Below are 23,786 nucleotides of genomic sequence, written 5' to 3' on the forward strand. Positions count from 1 at the left end.
TTTTCCACCTCATATTATACACTGCCTGCAATGTTTTGATAAAACAATAACATCCAAACACTTTCCTTTGCTTACTGCTGCCACTACACCGTTCAACGAGGAGTGTCCTCTTTTTTGTCAAGTTCCATCAATCAATAAACGGCAAGAATGCATACCTGGGGCAATTTCTTCCATTTTTCTTTCATTTGCAGCATTTTGCATACTTTCTAGTGCAGAATTTTCGTATGCAGAAAATAACTTATTAATAGTATTTCTAAAAGAAGTATTAGATGTTGAGTGCATATTCATACACCGTACAAATGTTTTAATCGATTTGTGCCCTTTACCAATTTCTCGAAATGCCATAACCAATCGAACATTAATTTCACTTGGTTTACAACCATACATTTTTTCAGAAGCACTAAAAGTTGAAGTATACTTGTGACTTTTATTTTTACATTTTCTACAAAAGTAAACAATTTTATGAGAAAATTCCTTTTTATCATCCAAACTATTAGATATTGTGACATTGGCTTCCCCACATTCTTGACACTTGTTTCTTACTTCTATCATTTCCATAAGTATTTTAAAATTTATAAATAAAAAATAATCATCACTACTTCCAGAATGTTCAGCTGGTTTAATGGTAAATTTTTTTTAGTGATATTTTCAATATTTACTTTTTTTTTATTTCCATTGATACCACATTTATTATTTACAATATGTACAGATTTTTTACAACCACGAGCCCCAACACCCTTTCTTGATGACTTTCTTTTGTTATTTGGAAGGTTTCCCATATTAAATCTTTATTATTTTACTAGAATCTAGCTAAAATGATAAATAATTTTAACAAACACATTAGAAAACAGTAAAAAAAGTTATTATAAAAAAGCCTGCCTGCTGTTTGCACTTTGCAACAGCATATCTTAAAATTATTAAATATTTAACAACTTGGACGTACAAGGCAACATTAGAATAGCAAAAGAGATGTACTAGTTTAAGTTTTAAGGTACATTTAAGATAATAACTAAAAAAATAAAACGGTTGCTATGGCTGTTGCTAGGCACTAAAATTATACCATCCTGTATAAAATAGTAAATATTGTTACAAGCATAAACAAACAGAAAGAACGTTATATTTTACATTAGAATATCTTATTTGCCAAAAAATCAATTTTTGAAAAAATTTTGACTTTTGATTATGAAGAAACCACCTTAAAGTATAATTTAAAATTATTTAAGTGATTAACTATTAACTGTAAAATTTTAAGATTTCTATTCTGCATTTTTTTTTTTGCTACAAAATAATTTTTAATGTAAACCCATAAAAAAAAACTAAGCGCGAATAAGATTTGTATTTAATATCATTTGTTTACCAACACATGATATTTTTATTAAAAGTGCTTCATTTTCATTTTCCAATATTGGAACAATGAAAAAAAAGTAGAGGTCAATAATTTTAACAGAAAAGTGAAAAAGGCACTTGAGATGCAACGCCATTAATGCGCACCTTCAGTCGGCGGTCTGAATTAGAATGACGGAGATTTGAATCAGGATGACGGTGGTCTGAATCAGAACGACGTCACGACTTTCTTTTGGAAACAGGTTTTAATATTTGAATCAAAAGAAATTATTACATTGATTTGCTTTTTGTTTTTAACGATTTTTATATAAATATTCAAAAAACAGTGGGCGCCTATACTTTATAGAATTTTACAAATAGTGTCATCAGCACGATTTAATAATAAACAATATCATTAAATATAAACTTATTAAAACTATAAACAAATCTGCTATTATCTGATTCTTCGCTCTTAAGTTTCTTACAAAGTTTCTCAACGTTCTAATAGATGTTTTTTATAACTTGTCGCTATGAAAATAGCTGTTTTTTAAAAAATTCAACGCAGACATTCATGATATAGGTCTTTCTAGATTAGTTAATTACTAGTAAAAATTTATTAAATTACTTCTTCATTTTTTTTTAAACAACAAAACATTGAAATGTTATTATAAACTATATTGAGATTTCTATACTAAAAAAAAAAAATAATTAACAAAAATAGTGTAACAAAAATAGACAAAACTATTAACAATAACATAACATTAAAAAAAAAACACTCAATAAATGTACATATCAAATGTCACAAACAAATAATCAGCTGTATCTCTAGTGTTTTCTACCAAGAAAGTTAGACGTGCATGACTAACTTGTGCAGTTTTATTTTCCTTGTTTCTGGCTGCAATAGCTTCAATAGTCTCAGACAAAGAACCTATTTGAGGATACTAAAAATACATAGTAATAGAAGCACCATGAATTATTATTTTATGTACAGGTTGTGACATAAGTATGGTTTTTTTAAATGTTATTAGTAATGAATGCAAATAGATATTCAGATTTCTGATTGAAAATCTACATCCGGTCCTGTAGTCGTGCTACGTTTATTCTGATTTAGGTTCTCTTTGTGGTACACTATAAATAAGGAAATAAATACATTAAAGCATATACACTACCAACAAAAATGTCTAACCTTGAAGTGTTTTTGTGAAACATAGTATAAACAATTTGTGTGTGTTTATGTGTAAATATATATATATATATATATATATATATATATATATATATATATATATATATATATATATATATTTACACATATATATATATATATTTACACATAAACACACACACACACACACATATATATATATATATATATATATATATATATATATATATATATATATATATATATATATATATGTAGATATATATATGTATATATATATATACATATATGTATATATATATATATATATACATATATGTATATATATATATATAAATATATGTATATATATATATATTTATATATATATATATATATATATATATATATATATATATATATATATATATATATATATATATATATATATATATATATATATATATATATATATATATATATATATATTTAAACAATTTTAAAATATATTCTACAAAATAGAGTGCTCAATCTTCTTAAAAGAACAGAGCAATTATAAATTAGTAGAAAATCACTTAACGAAAATTTTTCACATTTTACACTGTGCTTTATCAATAAAAACTCATCAGAAATGAATGATCAAATTAATAAAACTTCAATTTATACCAAAAATTAAACTACAACTTCCTGTAATTTAATTTTTGGTATAAATTGAAGTCTTTATTAACGAAACACAGTGTAAAATGTGAAAAACTTTCGTTAAGTGATTTTCAACTAATTTTTATATATATAAATACAGGGTCGGCGTGAGTAGGTGGCACGTGTGGGGAAGGGGGTGCAATTACAAATTTTGCCAACTAAAAAAAGAAATAAGGTCCTCGTTTTTTAAAACTTGCCGACTGCCTAGTTGAAATTTGCCGACTGACTATCTAAGGGTCTTCATTTGCCAACCGACTCGTCTAAAAGGTAAAATCTTTTATTGATGGGAAGGAGGGGGGAGAAGGTTTGCCCCAAACAACCATCTTCCCTATTGAGCTGGGCCTACTTATATATATAAATATATATATACATATACATAAATATAAATATACATATATAAATATATAAATATATTTATATATATATATACATATATATATATATATATATATATATATATATATATATATAAATATATATATATATATATATATATATATATATATATATATATATATATATATATATATATACATCAACCCTCGGAATTAGGAAAATTGAGGTCGGCAATAATTTGCCAACCTCAATCTTTTAGAAAAAAAAAAAGGGGCGGAGAAAAATTGACCTCCCCCTCCTTATGGATCATTCATAAATGTATGCATATTATACCATAATATTATTATTTATTTAGTACCTAAATTACAGGAATAGTTAAACTTTTACTGTATTGGCACAAAATAACTATGAACAAAAATTTATATAGAATCAAAGCAATACAAAACTTACCTGGACAAAGTACTCCACTATTATAAGCCATAGTTTGAGAAACAGCGCAACCACCTCCTAATGTGATTAGACTGACATGATTCAGAGCAACTACTCCATGCACTCCATGCACCATAAGTACCTGTTTTTATTAAAAAACTATTTTTTCAAATAAGCCATTTAATGAAAAAACAAATTGCAAAAAAAAAAAAAATGTTAAAAAGCCAGTTTAATTTTTATTTTTCAAATTATTTCAAAAATATTATTTTACATTGATTTTTGTTGATAAACTGACTATTTCAGTATTTGAACACGCACCTGGACAATAAACTTGCACATTGCAATTTTGAGTATCAGTCAACACTGCTCCATTACAATTGTCATTAAAAGTAGCACCAACACATTGACGATTTCTTGTCTGAGTAGGTGAAGTGAAACGTAACTGACAACTTGCTGAACATGCTCCCCGTGCACTAATAAAATCTAAAATGTAACCAAAAATATAGGAAAATGCATGCAGTAACAAACCTAACTACTAACAGGATGATTTCCAAAAAGTTTTTCTAGTTTTTTAAAACCACTTAGTACTTAGGTCACTACAAATTTTTTTAAAAACTTATAATGCTCTCTTAACACTTGTAAAATTTCAATATATTTTAAAATTCAATATTTATTAAGAAATTTAAAAAAAAACATTTTCTTTAAACTTTATCCCACAAACAGCTGCTCATCGTTATAAAAGTATAAGGACCTGAACCTGACTGTACCTATTTTTAAGTATCATTTTTTTATTTATATTAAAACTTTAAAGAAATAACAATTATATATTACATACTAATAAATTTCACTTTTATAATTGTAAACGAAATTATATGAGATGGACTTATAGAGAATCGAGGACTTTATTTTATTTTTATTTAAAAGTTTATTTAAAAATTTAAAATAAGTAAAACCTATTTTTTACATGTTAATAACTGAATAAAAAGCACATTAATTTCGTTTTTATAATAATAAAGGAAAGTCCCCTAGACAAGATACTCAAGTATTGCAGTTTTGAGTTTGAAAGCTTGTTTTAGGACAACTACCATTCAATGTAGCATCAAGACGTTGCCGAGTCTGAGTTTGAAATAGAGAAACATTTGGATTGGACTGACAACTTTCTGAGCAAGCTCCCCATGCACTTCATGCACCATAATTACCTATTGTTAAAAAAATTTATTTGCAAAAGCTATAAATAAATTTATTTTTCCCGGTGGATATGTATTTATATTTGTTGCAAAAAAGCATTGATAATTAAAACTCATTCTGATACTGTTTTGGAAAACAGTTGAGTATGTTTGCAAATATATAAAAAAATTCAGATATAAAACATCTCTCACCTAAACAAGGAACATTTTGATAAAAATGTTTCTTGTTCAGGTGAGAGATGTTCCTTGTACAAAGTTGTTGATCATTTAAACTGACATTATTACAGCCTGCATAATTGGATTCCACATAGAAGTACCAATACAAGTTTGGCTTCTATATTGATATGGACCATTGACTTGAGTGTTACAGGAGGCAGAACAGGCATTCCAAGAACCCCAACCACTCAATATTCCTATTTTGAAATTTTAGAAATAATTAATAGAGCAACCATAGTAAAAAAATACAATACTATTTGTTTTAGCATGTTTTAATTAAATTAGCATAATGTTTTATGTTGCATTGCTATATAGTTGTTAAACATATTTATCTTATAATTTGTATGACTAAACATAAATGTAGCGATTGTTATTGAAACAATTACTAATGAAAATAATAAAATTAATTAAATAACGTATGAAATGTAGTTGGATTTAACTCCAAGATCTTAAACATTAAATTTATTTTATGTGCACGACATTTGTTTCAAGGTAAAAATTGAATCAAAATGGTTTCTTTTTTTCTTTAAACAAGTTTGTGTTATTTAATAATATAACTTTGTTATAATCTAATTATTTTTACTTATTTATTTTAAACAATAAACAAAGCATATTTTAAACAATAAGCAAAGTCAAGCATATAATTAAAAAACATTTTATAATATTACCTGGACAAAGAACCTCTGGATTACAGTTTTTAGTTTGAGTTAAAACTTGTCCGTTACAGTTACGACCTAAAGAGGCTTCTGAACAAGTACGAGTACTGGTTTGTGTTGGCACAGTATAATCCAGTTGACAAGAAACAAAACTTTCATGATAATAAGCATACTAAAAATCACAATAAATATAATAACAATTATATTACAATTATTATAATAAATATTATAATTATTAAAACAAATATTAACTCTTTATCTTTAACTCTTTAAACAATTTATCAAATTAATGATTAGAATAAAAAATATATTTAAAAAAAAGCAAATAGGTAGTATCAGGTTTGTGACTATAAATTATACGGTTCCCAAAACTTAAGGTTTAATTGATTTTTATCCCCAGAACTTATGTAAATTAAAATTGAAATATATTTACTTGATTACCATTTTATAAAATGCTGGTCTGCTTACATTAAAATTTAACTCAAAGAAAAAGCGTTGAAATTTTAGGAATGGTTTTTTCTTAATGAAACACACATTTACACAGTCACAAATTTATTTGAATATCTTTCTTTTAAAATTGTGCAAAGTTATAAATTTCTGCAAAGTTAGGCTATTTGATTACGCTATAGCAAACTCTGTTTTTAAAAGAATCAGATTTAGCAACTGAAAACAAAAATCATAAAAAAGCAATAGATTCTAAAATTACTCTAAAATTTTATTCACAAAAAAATATAGCACACAGTTTTTCAAATCTTTTAGTTTACAACTTGCTGTCTATCGCACAGTGTAATATATGAAACAACTTGGCATGTGCATTAGCTTGCAAATATAAATATTTTTGAGAAAGCCTGGTTATGTGTTTTTTTACATAAAATAAAGTAAACATAAATTTCTAAACTAAAAAATATTTTTCTTTTCATACTAAATTGAAAAAAAAAAATTTTTATTTTCATGCACTTATGCAACCCAAACATTACAATGAACAATGAACAATTTTCATATATATGAAATAAATAAACAGGGTGCCTGCTCAGAAAAATCACTAAGTGTCCATCCCCCCCCCCCATTACTTATTAGAATTTTACATTATTTCAATTAGAATTTATAAGAATATATTTTGAATCGTTAACTCAAACCAGTGATACAATAATATTTGCTACCACTAAATTTACTAAAACCTTTTAAATTAGTCTATAAATAAAAAGTATATAAATGGTTTAGAAATGACCTACCATACCGTTATTATACTTTATACTTTTATTTATATAAAATTATAATGTATAGTATAATTAATTTTATATTAAATTTGTTTTGTATTTTACTGTTCATTTTTGTATTTTAGATGAAGTTGTTCTGCAGGTTCCTATACAAGAGATAATGATTCTTGGAGCAGATTTTAATGGACATGTTGGTGAAGGGAACAGTGATGATGAGGAAGTGATGGGTAGGTATGGGGTTAACGAAAGGAATACAGAAGGACAGATGGTGGTACATTTTGCTAAAAGGATAAAGATGGCTGTAATTAACACTTATTTTAAGAAAAAGGAAGAGCACAGGGTGACGAATAAGAGTGGGGGAAGAGGCACACAGGTCGACTATATCCTCTATAGGAGAAGAAACCTGAAAGAGGTTAGTGATTGCAAGGTGGTACCAGGAGAAAGTGTAGCTAAACAGCATAGGATGGTGATAGGTAAGATGGTTTTGGAGGTGAAGAAGAAGAAGAGAGTGAGAGCAGAACCTAAGATCAAGTGGTGGAAGTTAAAGGATGAGGACTGTTGTGTAAAGTTCAGGGATGAGGTGAGACAGGCACTGAGTGGTGGTGTTCTGGATACCTGGAAAGGGATGTCAAATACAGTGAGGGATGTGGCTAGGAAGATACTTGGTGTGACATCAAGACAGAAGTAGATAGACAAGGAAACGTGGTGGTGGAATGAGGAAGTTCAGGAAAGTTTAAGAGGAAAGCAGTTGGCTAAAAAGAATTGGCATTTTCAGCAAGATGAAGAAAGTAGACAGAAGTACAAGGAGATGTGTGGCAAGACAAAGAGAGCAGTGGCAAAGCTAAAGAAAATGCAAATCTGTATGAGAAGTTGAACACTAAGGAAGGGGAAAAGGATCTGTACAGATTGGCCAGACAGAGAAACCGTGATGGGCAGGATGTGCAGCAGGTTAGGATGAGTAAGGATAAAGATGGAAATCTGTTGTCTAGTGAAAAGAATGCCTTGGGAAGATGGAAGGAGTATTTTGAGGAACTGATGAATCAAGAGAATGATAGGGAAGGAAGGTTAGAAGAGACAGAGGTTGTGAATCAGGAGGTTCCCCAGGTGAGCAAGGAGGAAGTAAGGGCTGCAATTCGGAGAATGAAGTGTGGTAAGGCAGTTGGACCGGACAATATTCCAGTGGAGGCATGGAAATGTTTGGGAGAGATAGCAGTGGAGTTTTTGACAGGGTTATTTAACAGAATCTTGGAAGGTCAGAAGATGCCTGAGGAGTGGAGACATAGCATAATGGTGCCAATTTTCAAGAATAAGCATGACGTTCAGAGCTGTAGTAATTACAGGGGAATAAAGTTGATCAGTCACAGCTTAAAAATCTGGGAAAGAGTAGTGGATGCTCGGCTTAGAGGAAAAGTAGAGAACTGTGAGCAGCAGTATGGTTTCATGCCAGCTAAGTGCACCACAGATGCTATGTTTGCTCTGAGAGTGTTAAAGGAGAAGTATAGGAAAGGACAGAAGGAGTTACATTATGTGTTTGTAGACTTAGAGAAGGCTTATGAAAGCGTTCCGAGACAGGAGCTGTGGTATTGTATGAGGAGGTCAGGAGTAGCGGAAAGGTATGTGAGGGTGGTGCAGGATATGTATGAGAACAGTGTGACAGCAGTGAAATTTGCAGTAGGAATGACAGACAGGTTTAAAGTGGAGGTAGGACTACATCAGGGATTAGCCCTGAGTCCCTTCCTGTTTGCAATTGTCAAGGACAGACTGACGGACGAAGTTAGACAGGAGTCCCCTTGGACTATAGTGTTTGCTGATGACATTGTGATCTGTAGTTGGAGTAGAGAGCAAGTCAGGCCTTGTTACGAGATTTCGCTGCGTAGCGAAAACGCGTAACGCATTTCTAAGTAACTCAACTCAGCAAATATATTTTGCATCATTAGAAGTTATATTGCGTCACTAGCGTCTTTTCAAGTACCGCTTTGTAATTAAAGTTATTTTATTAACGCGTTAAAAATCATACAAACAGTTAGTTTTTTCTCACTAGAACAAAAGTTACAAATAAAATCTAAGTTCTTATTTAATAAATCATTTTTATTATTTTTTTCAAATATGAACTAAATTTTATTTTGAAAAAAATATTCTTTTCATGAAACGTAAAATAATGTTTGTTTATTTTCTTATGATTTTACAGTTGGTTTTTGATTATTTTATTAACTGTTAATAAATTTTTTCTTATTTAATTTGTGAACTCTTTTTAATAATGTTTTTTAACAATAAAGAGTTTTTTTTTGTTATTTATCAGTTACCGATAACATACTCGTGATCATAATTTATTTTCATAAATTAAACAAACGTCATTAAAACTTTACGTTATTGAATTAACAATAAACAAAATATCTTATTAATAAAATATTTACATTAAAATAAATCGTGCATTTTTTAAACTATTATGACAAAAAATAATTTTTACATTTAAAAGGAATTTATATATTTAATTCCTTAAGATAAAACTTAAAACACTTTACTTTTTTTAACTTATTTTTATCAACAATAAAAAAAATTATTAAACAAACTGTTTTTTTAACAAAAAATCTATTAGTTTACAGTTGTGGTTAAATGCTTTTACTTACGACTTTATTTCTTCAGAATAAACATCACATAATCGATATCAAAAGATAATTAAAAATATTCTAAAAGATATAAGTTTTTGCGTAACGCAAAACTGCTGAACGCGTAGGCAAATCGCCTTTTCGCAAGCAAAATGCGAGCTGCGTAATGCTTCTTAACAAGGCCTGGCAAGTGGAGGTAAACTTGGAAAGATGGAGGTATGCTTTGGAAAGCAGGGGAATGAAAGTGAGCAGGAGTAAAACAGAGTACATGTGTGTGAATGAGAGGGCAGATGGTGGACAGGTCCAGTTACAAGGAGTTGATTTGGTAAAGATTGACAAGTTTACCTACTTAGGGTCGAGGGTACAGAGTAATGGAGGAAGTGAAAGAGAGGTAAAGAAGAGAATGCAGGCAGGGTTGTGTGGATGGCACAAAGAGTCTGGTGTGATCTGTGATAGAAGGGTGTCGGCTAGAATGAAGGGTAAGATCTATAGGACAGTAGTGAGACCTGCTATGTTGTATGGACTGGAGACAGTTGCACTGACAAAGAGACAAGTGAGGGAGATGGAGATGTCTGAGATGAAGATGTTAAGATTCTCATTTGGAGTGACGAAGAAGGATAGGATTAGAAATGAGTTTATTAGAGGATCAGCACATGTAGCATGTTTTGGAGATAACAAGTTAGAGAATCAAGATTGAGATGGTTTGGACATATACAGAAGAGACAGGAGAGCTATATTGGCAGGAAGGTTTTGGGGATGGAACTTCCAGATAAGAGGAGGAGAGGTAGACCTAAGAGGAGGTTTATGGATGCAGTGGTAGAGGATATGAGAGCGGCCGGTGTGTCAGTGGAGGACACTCATGACAGGATTAGATGGAGTTTGATATGCTGTGGCGACCCCTAAACGGGAAATGCCGAAAGAAAAAGAAGAATAAGAAATGTGATCTTAATTATTGGAAAGGTCGAATTTTTTAAAAATTTCGAAAAACAATGAGAGAAATGACATGCAATTACCAAGATTTTTAAATTAATTATTTTCTACTGATTACTACAAATTATTAAAATAATGAAGAAAAAAATTATTGAAATAATAAGACCATATAAAGAATAAATATAGAAAATACGTACATGTAGTATAATTATATTATATGGGCATAAAGGTTGCATGAATATAACAACTGTATGCACATATAATATTTATACTTATTTTTTACCAAAATTACAGCAGTAGTTAAACTATTATTGTACTATTGGCACAAAACAACTACAATCCAAAATTTATATAACAACAAATTAATAGAAAATTTTCTATTAAAAATAAATACCTGGACAAGGTACTCCACTATTACAAATCATAGTTTGAGAACTAGGCCCAGCGCAATCTATCAGCGCAATCAATCTCCTAATCTAGCCCCTAGACAACAAATAGTCTGAGTTTGAAATGGAGTTGTAGCAGGATTAGACTGACATGATTCAGAGCAACTATTCCATGCACTCCATGCACCATAAGTACCTGTTTTAATTAAAAAAAACCATTTTAGAAAATTCAAATATCAAATATCTTTATAAAAATATTACTTTAAGAAAAAATCTTACCTGAACAAGCAACATTAATATTACAAGTTTGTTGATCACTTGTAGTGATACCAGGACAACCCTTATAGTTAGGATCCCATGTTAAATACCGAATGCATATCTGACTTCTTGTTTGAAAAGGTACAGTAAAAAAATTGTTACATATAGAAGAACATGCGCCCCAAAAACTCCAATCTGATATTGTTCCTGATAAAATTGTATTTTTTTTTTAAATAAGCCATATAATGCAAGTAAAACAAGTTACAAAATATAAAAAGATAAAAACCTAGTTTAATTTTTATTTTTTAAATTATTTCAAAAATACTACTTTACATTAATTTTTGTTGATCAACTGACTATTTCAGTATTTGAACATAAACCTGGACAATAAACTTGCTCATTGAAATTTTGAGTATCAGTTAGCACTGCTCCATTACAATTGCCATTAAAAGTAGCACCAACACATTGATGATTTCTTGTCTGAGTAGGTAAAGTGAAAATTAACTGACAACTTACTGAACATGGTCCCCAGCACTAATAAAACCTAAAATTAAACAAGTAAGGCATGCAGTAACAAACCTAACTACAAACAGGCTTTTTTCTGAGAAGTCATTTAACTATTCCGAAAACTGTTTAGGTCACGGAAACTTTCTAAAAATTTGTACTCTTTAAACATAAAAAATAAAACAGAATTTAAACAGAAAAATATAAACCTATTGTTTCTAGAGAAAAGCTGGTAAAAATTTTAATTTAAAAAATTTCCCTTAAGTTTCTCAAGAAGTGGTGAAAATGATAGTTTATCTTAAATTAAATTAATTTTTTTAAAGATAAACTATCATTTTCTCCATTTGTTGAAAAAGAGTCCACTCACGGGTATCCCATTAATTTTTTTTTTTGATTTTGAAAGTAGTCCATTAGTACATTTCAAAACTATCAACATTTAAATCCTTTAATGGTAGCTTTTCAAGAAAACTTAGTTTTATAAATAACAATGTTTTAATATTAAAATAATATTTTTCCATCGGTCATTATAATTGTTTACTTTCTGTAATTGCAACCACGCTATTAGTGATAATAATATTTATTAGTTTCCGATAGGCTTATATTTGTTGTTAATAACAGAATTGAATAATAATAAAGGCTTTAGTAATAACAGCGAGTATAATAATAAAATTACTGTGTATTTCAATTTGAAATATGCAGTAATTAATTTAAAGTAAGTAATTAATTTGAAAATATAAAAATTATTTCTCAAGAAAAGAAAAGAAATGCCATACTTTGCTAAAGATCATAACGAGTTTTTAAAATGATTTTGTATATGATGTTTGAAAAAAGGCAATGATTTAAGATGCAGTCAAACTAAATGCAGTAATTCATGCCCACAACAAGGAAAAAGTTATGAAAATCTTATCAAGAGATTTTTTTGGAAAAACTTCTCTGTTGAAAACCCTGATCTGCCTAAAATGTTATGTTCAAATTGTAAAAAAAACCTAGTGAGTTTACAAAAAGCAGATTCAAAAAGCTTTTTAATCACTGTCATCGACCTAAGTACGAAGGTATGTTTTTTCTAATAAAAAATAAGCCAATAAAAACTAGCTAATTTTTCCATTATTATTATTTTGCTTATAAACAATATTACGTTTGTATTTAAAAAACTAATTTCTTGTTACTTTTAGGTCTTAATACTAGAGTTATTCGAGGTGGGAAATGTGAATGTTTTATTTGTGTTAATGGGCGTACAAACGGTACTAAAATGGCAACTCCTCCACCAATGGTTTTATGTGAAACTAATAAAGATATAGATCACATTCAAAATAATGTGAATATTTCTGAAACCAATGAAAACTTTGTTCTTTGCAAAAGTTGTTTTCAACTTATAGGAAAAGGTATTAAACATCCTTGCACAAATTTAGCTAAGCAAAAGAACTTGGCGCATATTGTACAATCTACCTCACCTGGGCGTACAAACGGTACTAAAATGGCAACTCCTCCACAACTCCATTGTACAATCTACCTCACCTGTAACTAATGCGGTAGTGGTGTAGTGATAGAGCGCTTGCTTCATAAGCGAGAGGTTCTGAGTTCGATTCCCACCACGTTCCTGGTAGTACCGTGCTCAACTTGTTTGAAACATGAACCTTGACTAAGTATTTAGTAACGTAGTTAATCCTCCGTTATTGACTGGAAATGTAACAATGAAGATCTTATCAATTGTCAATATACCAGACTTACATATTTTGCTAGACATAGTAGACAAACTTCTCAAACTAATTGAAAAAAATTGTTTGAGAGCACTAATCAAGGATTTCATTTTGTCAACAATTAATCTTGCCAGAGTACATTATCAAGATAAACACAGGCTAGAAGGAAATGGATCCAACAAGTTTCTAAGAAACTTGATTTTTTTTAAATCTATTTGAATGAGCACAATATTGTTGGTGGAAAGTATATGAAAGCTTTGACAAACTTAAGTGATGTTGTACATGGGTGTTTCAGGAAAACATTAAATCCAAACTACTCTGAATATATTAAAAGACACAAAGTTTCAGAGATCTTGGTACAAAGTTTCACAAAGTTTAAGAGATCCGGGTACAAACATTACTCTTAAAGTTCATATAGTGGAGCCTCATGTGAAAGAGTTTATTATAATGAAAGGAGGAAAGTGTGTATTTAAAAACATTTTAGATTTTTACATGTAAAAGTATTAATCTTCAATATTTCCAAAGATTTAGGGTATTGGACTGAGCAATCATTGGGATCAGTTCATCAAGACTTCAAACAATTTTGGGAAATATGAAAGGTAAGACAACACAACGCTAATTTCAATGAAGTTTTGCAAAGAATTGTCTGCATGTACAACACAAGGCATTTATAGTTAAAGGGATACGTAAAAACAAAATATATATGTACATATATATATACTTTATAACTTTAGTCAAATGTAGTATTTATGTATTAGTAAATATTTCTTTTTTAAATAAAAACTATTTTACTTAGAATTATTTATCCCAAATTCAAAAATCATTCTATAAAGCCACCCTATTCCTGTAAATTTATCTTATCCTCCTCAATAAAGAAACTAACTTTTGAAACATTATGAATTAGTCTATATTCAAACTAGAAAACCCAAGTTGTTTTCAGAAATTATTTCTAAATCCGATCCACAAAGTGGCAATACAATAGCACAAATAACCAAACAAATTATATATTGTCAATTGATCCACTCTCAGGGGTCTTTGTATGAGTCAGAGGGGTAATAATCTCTAGATTAAACAAGTATTGTAACTAAGTTTTCTCGAAAAGCTACCATAATAGATTTTAAATGTTGACAGTTTTGCAATGTAAAAATGGACTACTTTCAAAATCAAAAATAATAATTTATGGGATATGATATAAAGCCTTAAGTCACCTTCAGGGTACCCGTGCACAGCCAGCAGCCCATTTATTCGAGAATATAAAAGAACTTATAGAGAATCAAGGTTACCTAGGTACAACTATCTTTTTTAAGTATATTTAATTAGTAATTTAGTAATTTAGTAATAGAAATTAGTAATAAGAAATAAATTTAAAAATTTATAACATGTTAATAAGTGATTAAAAAGCAATTTAATTTTGTTTTTATAATTATATAAAAAAAATCACCTTGACAAGATATTCCAGTATTGCAGATTTGAGTTTGAAAGCTTGTTCCAGGACAACCACTATTCAATGTAGCACCAAGACATTGCCAAGTCTGAGTTTGAAATGGAGAAACATTAGGATTCAACTGACAACTTTCTGAGCAAGCTCCTCATGTACTCCATGCACCATAATTACCTATTGTTAAAAAAATTTATTTGCAATAGCTATAAATAAATTTATTTTTCCCTGTGGATATATATTTATATTTTTTGCAAAATAGCATTGATAATTAAAACTTATTCTGATACTGTCTTGGAAAACAGTTAAACATGTTTGCAAATATATATAAAAATAACATATCTCACCTGAACAAGGAAGATTTTGATTACAAAGTTGTTGATCATTTAAACTGACATTATTACAGCCTACATAATTTGGATTCCATATAGAAGCGCCAGTACAAGTTTGACTTCTATACTGATATGGACCATTGACTTGAGTGTTACAGGAGACAGAACAGGCATTCCAAGAACCCCAACCGCTCAATATTCCTATTTTGATATTTTAAAAATAGTTAATATATCAACCATAGAAACCATATCAACATATTTATCATTATTTGTATTACTAAACAAAAATGTAGCAATTGTTATTGAAACATTTACTAATGAATATAATAAAAATAATTAAATAACATGAAATGCAGTTGCATTTGACTCCAAGATCTTAAACATAAAATTTACTTTATGTGCGAAACAATTGTTAAAGGAAAAAATTGAATAAAAACGGTTTCTTTTTTTATTTAACAAGTTTTTGTTATTAAATAATGTAATTTTGTTTTGAATATAATAAAATAAACAAAATAGCATTTGAAATGTAGTTGCATTTGACTCCAAGATCTTAAACCTTTTAAATTAGTCTATAAACAAAAAGTATATAAATGGTTTGGAACAGACCTACCATACCGTTATTATATTTTATACTTTTATTTATATAAAATTATAAAGTATAATATAATTAATTTTATATTAAATTTATACCTTTATTTTGTATTTTATTATTTTGATAAAACCTCAAAAAACATAAAATAAGTTATTTTAATTAAAAGTAATCAAGATTTAAAATCTTGATTACGTGCAATCAAAATAACTCTCCACTATTACAAGCCATAGTTTGAGAACTAGACCCAGCGCAATCACCTCCCAATGTAGCCCATAGACATGGTCTAGTTTGAGTTTGAATTGGAGTAGCAGCAGGATTAGACTGACAAGATTCAGAGCAATTACTCCATGCACTTCACGCACCATAACTACCTGTTTTAAGAAACCTTTTTAGAAAATTAAAATATTAAATATCTATATAAAAATATTACTTTAAGAACAAATCTTACCTGAACAAGCAACATTAACATGACAAGTTTGTTGATTACTAGTTGTGATACCAGGACAACCCTTATAGTTAGGATCCCATGCTGAATACCCAATGCATGACCAACTTCTTGTTTGAAAAGTTACAGTAACAAGATTGTTACATGCTGAAGAACATGCACCCCAGGAACTCCAATCTGATATCGTTCCCAATTAAATTGTATTTTCTTAAAAAAAGCCATTTAATGCAAAGCATTTCATAAAAACCAAAAAAATAAAAAAAAAACTTAATTTTTTATTTTTAAATTATTTCAAAAATTTTACATTAAATTGATTTTTGTTGAAAAACTAACTTTTTCAGAATTTAAACACAAACCTGGACAATAAACTTGCTCATTGCAATTTTGAGTATCAGTGAACACTGCACCATTACAACTGCCATTAAAAATAGCACCAATATATTGACAATTTCTTGTCTGAGTAGGTAAAGTGAAACTTAACTGACAACTTGCTGAACATGCTCCCCATGCACTAATAAAACCTAAAATGTAACTAAAAATATAAGAAAATGCATGCAATAACAAACCTAACTACAAACAGGCTTTTTTCTGAGAAGTTTTTTAAGTATTCTGAAAACTGTTTAGGTCACAAAAACTTTCTGAAAATTTGTTCTCTTTTAACATTTATTATTTGAAGAAAAATATAAACCTATTGTTTGAAGAGAAAAGTTGGTAAAAATGTTAATTTAAAAAATTTTCCGAAAGTTTCTCAACAAAAGGTAAAAATGAAAGTTTATCTTTAATTAAATTAATTTTTTTGAAGATAAACTGTTTTCATCTTTTCATCTAATTAAAACTTACCAGTTGAATATGTTTGCAAATATATTAAAAAAATACAGATATAAAACATATCTCACTGGAACAAGGAACATTTTGATTACAAAGTTGTTGATCATTTAAACTGACGTTATTACAGCCTACATAATTTGGATTCCATATAAAAGCCACAATACAAGTTTGGCTTCTATACTGATATGGACCATTGACTTGAGTGTTACAGGAGGCAGAACATGCACTTCACGAACCCCAACCATTCAATATTCCTATTTTGATATTTCAAAAATAGTTAATAGAGCAACCATAGTAACCATAGTAAAAATGTACAATACTTATTTGTTTTAGTATGTTTTAATTAAATTAGCATAATGTTTTATGTTGTTAAACATATTTATAACTATTTGTATAGACATAAATGTAGGGATTGTTATTGTAACATTTTCTAATGAAATACACTGTGTACAGAAAGTTTAAAAGCACTTGTTTTTTTGTAAATTATGGTGAGAATAGACTGGTACAAAGAGAAAACCTGATGCAAGGTCCGATGTAACTCGATACAAGGCCCACATTTGTTTTGAAGCCAATTATCAAGAAAAAAAACACAGCTTTGAAAGAAAAAACCCTAAACCGTTGAAATGAAATATCAAACACAAGTAATTAAAGAATTAATGAGAAGAAGGCGTAAATAAAGTTTAAATGCACCTACAAACTTTTTATAATCAAAACATATTAAGACGGAATATGACCCCGTAATTTTTGATACATGTTGTAATCACCTTAGCATTAATTTAATAAGGTTTTAAATTCAATAAGTATTTTAAGCCAGAGTTTGGTCAGATTTTGTGACTAGTATTTGCTTTTTTGTTAATTAATAATCCATCCAGCTCCAAAACTTTTTGATCAGGTTTAAGCCAGATAGTGCTAGTGAAGGCATGAGTTAAATATTACTTTCAGGGAAAAATTCGATTATTCATGTCGATAAGAGATATATTATTGACACTACCAGTAGATAAGTAATTTCTACATTAAATGATGAAATATTCAAGCCTCAGCCAATTTGTCAATTGCTCATTTTCATTTTATGCATGTTAATGACTTGCCGATTGGTTTTCACTGAGACAGTAATTTATTTGGTTATCATTTCTTAAAAGATTTATACACATTAAAAAAACAAGTGTGTTTGAACTTTTTGTACAAGTTGTAATCTTTTGTACACATTGCTAAGTTCAAACTGAATTCTTTAAAATGAAACATTTTTGAAAGTATACACACTGGTGTTATCAGGATGTAGTTGGGTTTGAACCTGACTACATCCTGATCTCAATCTTGACTCCAACATCTCAAATATAAAAATTATCTTATATGTGAAAATATTGAACTGAATCCAAATTGATTCAAAATGTTTTTTTTTGCCTTTATTTTTTTGTTTAAAGAAAGTTCTTATTCAAGTCGTTATATTGTATTTAACTATTTGTAAATATTTTTTTTATTTTAGACAATAAACAAAGCATAGCAAATAATGAAAAAACTTTTAAAATATAACCTGGAAAAAGAACATTACAGTTTTTAGTTTGAGTTAAAGCTTGGCCGTTACAATTAACACCTAAGGAGGCTCCTGAACATGTACGAGTACTGGTTTGTGTTGGCACAGTATAAACCAGTTGACAAGAAGCTGAACACGCTCCCTATGTTGACCAACCCCTTAATACACCTGAAACATGAGAAAATGAAAATAAATTTAAAACATGCTTAAAACACCTAAGACTAAAACAGAGAATGAAAATAAAAAAAAATCAAAACTAATGATGATCACTAAAATTCCCATTAAATAAAACTTAAACTTTTTTACTTTTAAAAACTTTTTTATTCTTTTTTACTTTTAAAAACAAAACAAAAACAAAAATGCAAACAAGGTACTATCAAGTTTGTAAAAACAACTTAAAAAATTCTATGTGCAATAAAAAAATTTTAAAAAAAAAAAAAAAAAAAAAAAAAAAAAAATTTAAAACATATATTTACTATTAGTTCATAAAAGTACACAATTACATTTATAAAGTAAGTTTCTCTAAATAATACAACTTTTTCAGCTTTATATTACAACTACACTTATTACTCGTTTTTATTAAATTTATTTTATTTACGTTGATGATGCTGATGTCTATAAGTCATTATTATTTAAAAAAATCATTTTTTATGCTTTAAAAATTATTTTAATACTTTTTTACATTTTCACACAAGATATAACAAATCATATATATATATATATATATATATATATATATATATATATATATATATATATATATATATATATATATATATATATATATATATATATATCAGCAATGTCAAGGAAAATTTTTTTGCCTTACATTGATATGACCTATGTCAGTTGTAAATTAATCAAATAATGTTAAATAATAATTGTTAAATTAATTTACCTCCTCATACTTTTTATGTTAATTTTACAGATGGATTAATTTTTTCAGGCATTTTTCTAAAAGGGTATTGGTTAAGGTTTTGCAACTTGAAATTGTGGAAAACAGCCACTATAAATTAATAATGTAACAGACCGACCATTACCCGTATTATGGGTTGCTTTCTGCTAGTACTCGTAATGTCTCATGTAGAAATAATCAATGTAATATAATAAAAGTATAACTAAAAATAAAATCTTTGCTTAAAAAATAATTGAAAATTAATCAATGAAATAGTAGCTACAATTTGCAGATATTTACATATAGTACATATATTAATCTAAAATTAACCTATTTGAACAAATATTCATAATAATAATAATAATAATAACAATGTTAAACAAATATAACAATAATAATAACAATAATAATAACATTAATAATAAATAATAGTGATAATAATAATAACAATAATATTAAAAAAAATTGATTTTCTGCTCACTTAATTTAAAACTCATGTGGTTGGTTATGTTAAATAAGTCAAAATGCATTTAGAAGGCCTTGCTACTTGTTTATTTTGTATGGTATAAAAATACAGTTCGTTAATATTTGGTTATGATAATACTTTTATTTAGATATGTTTAATGTACATGAATTAACTGTGTGGTGAAGGCCTATTGTTAATTATTTTAATTATTTCTTTTCAAAAAAATTTCAAACATTTTAGTTTTGCTATTAAATTTTGCATTAAAGTTGCTATTAAAACAAGTCATAAAGTTTTTAAATTATTTTGATAATTTGCTAGTTTTAAGAAACCACTATTTTTGATATTATAAAATTGAAGTTTTTAGAGTAACTTGTTTGTTTTTGTAAATTTTTTAATAAAGTTTGTTTTTAACAAAAATAGATTTAAATGTAATTTGTAATAAAAGTTTTAGATTTGATTTTAATTTGTTAGTTAGATTTTGTATGGAGCATGTTGGTCTAAAATTTTTTTAAAAAATAAAAATAAATTATTTGTAGATTAACACCATCATCATTTTAATATAGAGTTTGAAACTTTATAATATAGAGATTTTAATATAGAGTTTGATATGAAGAACTTTTTTAATTAATCTCATTAATATCAAAATTCGTAAAACATCAACTGTAAGCTTTAGTTCGAGATCAAAAGGGTACCTAATAACTATCTAAGTTTACTTAAGCTTTCATAGGTTGCATAAAAATTATTTGTAATTACATACTATATTGCAATTATAATTATATATTATAACTATATATTATAACATATATTTCAAAGTTAATAAATATTTGTGATTTAGCTATTATGCATCATAGTAAGATTAAAAAGGATTTTAAAAAGTATTCGTGATATTATAAAAGTAGTTACAATTACTAATTGTTATAGAGAAAAAAATGTCAAAGTGCCTGTCCTGCTTTCATTAATGTTGGTATTCGATGCATCCAGAACATTTTTGGAGGCCCTGGGTTCAAGATTTTTGTAATTTTAAAAACTTGTTAACTGTTTTTAATTACTTTTTTGAAAGCAAACAAAATAAACTTACATTTAAATAATTAAATTCACGCGGATTATAAATGTATTGAACTTTTACATCATTTAATATTTAATTGTTTAGTTCAAAGAAAACAGCATTTTAACAAATGAAATAGCATTAATCTTGTAATGTATCAAGACTATTTTTAATAAAAACTCATCCAAAAGTCATACATTTGCCTAATTATCAGTTGATGTTCACCAGAGTTATTATTCTCTGACCTGATTTAGTACAAACACCCTACACCAACAGTCAATCTTTTTAATTAGAAAAAAAAAAAAAACAAAAAAAAAAAAAAGGAAAAAAAAAAAAAAATATATATATATATATATATATATATATATATATATATATATATATATATATATATATATATATATATATATATATAGGCAATTCCACGTAAAAGAGGAAAAAAAAAAAAAATTCACGCCGACATATAATAACTTCATTAAACTTATTTTCCAACTATTTAAGAAAACTTTTAAGAAAAAATTTTATTAAAAAAATTATTTTATCATACTATAACATACTTTTAAAGTTGTAAGGGTTATATGAACATTTTATATAGTCATGTTGTGAAGTGTTGAAAAAAGTTTCAGTGCTGTTTTTTTAAATAACTATTACTTCTAATTTTGACTAAAAGGCAAAATTAAACATTATGCATAATTTTTTTTATAAAAACGAACTCTAACTAGGTCTAAATGAAGAGCAAATTAATAAAAACAAGACGTTACGACCGTCACAAAAAAGTCGAAAAGCTTTTTTTATGCTTTTTATAAAACTTTTTTAACATATTAAATCTTTATTTTTAACATTAACTATGTTAAAAATAAAGATACTCCTACATATTTTATCATTGTTTCAAAAAAAAAACATAAAAGTGCTTTTGATCACCATTTCAACATGTTACTAAGTACGTTACGACCATCAAGATATACTTGTTTTTCCATAACGACTCCTTGACTTGAAAAAAAAATTTTAAGCACGAATGATTTAATTCATTTCAAACAATTTACATCATTTAAACCAAGTTATAATATAAATCAATTTTGTTTATTGTTTAATTTGCAGTTTGTTTATTCATTTTATTACTAAACTTGTTAAAGTTTTTTTTGAAACTATGAGTAACTAATTTCAAAAAATTGATGTAAAGAATTTTTTTTAAGAAATAAAAACTTTTAACAAAAAGGCAATTTTTTTTTAGATTAAACGTTGTTTATAATTTGTCCTGCATCATTTTTGTTCAATCGATTTCGCGATTGTTTTTTTATTTACAACATTTCACAGGTTTTCTCAAATAGATGACAGAGCATATATCACAAAGAGCAGCCGCCATATTTAATAACATATTTAATATGCCAAAAACAGATGCTGAGAGATCGAAAGCTTATAGAAACAGAAAAACTATGTTAGAAAAAGAAAGAAAGAGAAATTATCTAAGGCGGCAGTTATTGACACCAAGACAAGAAAACAAACAAAAAAATCAAGCAAAGGTTTGCAACCAAAAAGCCATCATGGATAACCTTGATAATGTTATAAAATTCATACTTTTTAACATAATTTAATTGGTTTCATAATCATTCATCTTTTTTTATGTCATTCATTGCGTTATTTGTTGTTTTTCCTTTATGGCTTTTTCATTACGACCTTCACAGTTACGACCGTCACAACATAAAACTTAATAAAATTCTAGGAAAACTTCAAGCAAAAACTATGAAACTCACCATATAGTAAGTTCAATGTGTAGTTAAAGAACACAGCAAAGGATTTTTTCTTTTTCACTGTGTTGATGGCTGCATAAAGATTAACAAAGTTTATTTGTTTAGATTTGTCATAAAGTAAGCGTTACGACCGTCACGCTACGTTGAGTTGATTTTTAATTTATGTTGAACACTTGAATGATTTAACTTTTGCATACTAAACTGTATAACAGTATTTAACATTTTTGGAAATTTTTATGTAAATATCATTTTTGGTTAATTTTCAATGGCTAAAAAAGCATCAAATGTTACGACCGTCGCTTGCATGGAATTGCCCATATATAATTAATATATATTGACTGCTGCTAAATATATATAAACTTCTGACTTAGGTTTGCACTATCCTTATTTTTTGTTCACATATATATAATAATATACAATATATTTTATATATATTCTATATATATTTTATATTTTATATCTATTTTATTATATTATATTATATTTTTATATTATTATATATTATAATTACCATCTGGTTCCCTAAGATTATATATTGCATTATATATAGTATAACTTAAAATTATATAATTATATATTTCATTATATATAGCATAACTTAAAATTGTATAAGTATATATTGCATTATATATAGTATAGCTTAAAATTATATAATTTATATATTACATTATATATAGTATAACTTAAAATTATCTAATTTATATATTACATTATTTATAGTATAACTTAAAATTATATAATTATATATTGCAGAGTTTGTGATGAAACAGGCGGAAAAAATAATAAGCTTTTATATGGTTTTTTTATAAAATATTTGTAACTAAATTTTTTAGGTAATGACAAAACTTGTTGATTTAACAAGTCTTCCATATACTTAT

The 23,786-nt window shown here is 27.3% G+C and overlaps 3 protein-coding genes across 3 annotated transcripts in view; 2 read left to right on the top strand and 1 right to left on the bottom strand.

The window, feature by feature from the left end:
- LOC136076684 (NACHT, LRR and PYD domains-containing protein 1 homolog) overlaps nt 1-8,090 on the top strand; it is a 44,545-nt gene extending 36,455 nt beyond the window's left edge. Inside the window, exon 3 of the mRNA XM_065790016.1 lies at nt 7,333-8,090. Within this exon, the coding sequence (XP_065646088.1) occupies nt 7,333-7,895 (563 nt within the window). The 3' untranslated portion in view covers nt 7,896-8,090. The remainder of the gene's footprint in view (nt 1-7,332) is intronic.
- Nucleotides 1,984-22,137, bottom strand: LOC136075781 (A disintegrin and metalloproteinase with thrombospondin motifs adt-1-like). Its single transcript, XM_065789218.1, has 8 exons — nt 22,082-22,137; nt 17,292-17,449; nt 16,752-16,916; nt 11,409-11,594; nt 11,138-11,325; nt 4,250-4,414; nt 3,953-4,073; nt 1,984-2,451 (listed from the first exon to the last, which is right to left on the bottom strand). The coding sequence occupies exons 1-5, from the start codon at nt 22,135-22,137 to the stop codon at nt 11,207-11,209; spliced, it is 684 nt and encodes a 227-aa protein (XP_065645290.1). The 3' UTR covers nt 1,984-2,451; nt 3,953-4,073; nt 4,250-4,414; nt 11,138-11,206.
- On the top strand, nt 9,980-10,510 carry LOC136075780 (uncharacterized). The gene has a single exon (XM_065789217.1). It carries the CDS (start codon nt 9,980-9,982, stop codon nt 10,508-10,510), a length of 531 nt encoding a protein of 176 aa, XP_065645289.1.
- Nucleotides 22,138-23,786: the final 1,649 nt, after the last annotated feature.

The sequence above is a fragment of the Hydra vulgaris genome, chromosome 02, assembly GCF_038396675.1.
Source record: "Hydra vulgaris chromosome 02, alternate assembly HydraT2T_AEP".
NCBI classification, from domain to species: Eukaryota; Metazoa; Cnidaria; class Hydrozoa; order Anthoathecata; family Hydridae; genus Hydra; species Hydra vulgaris.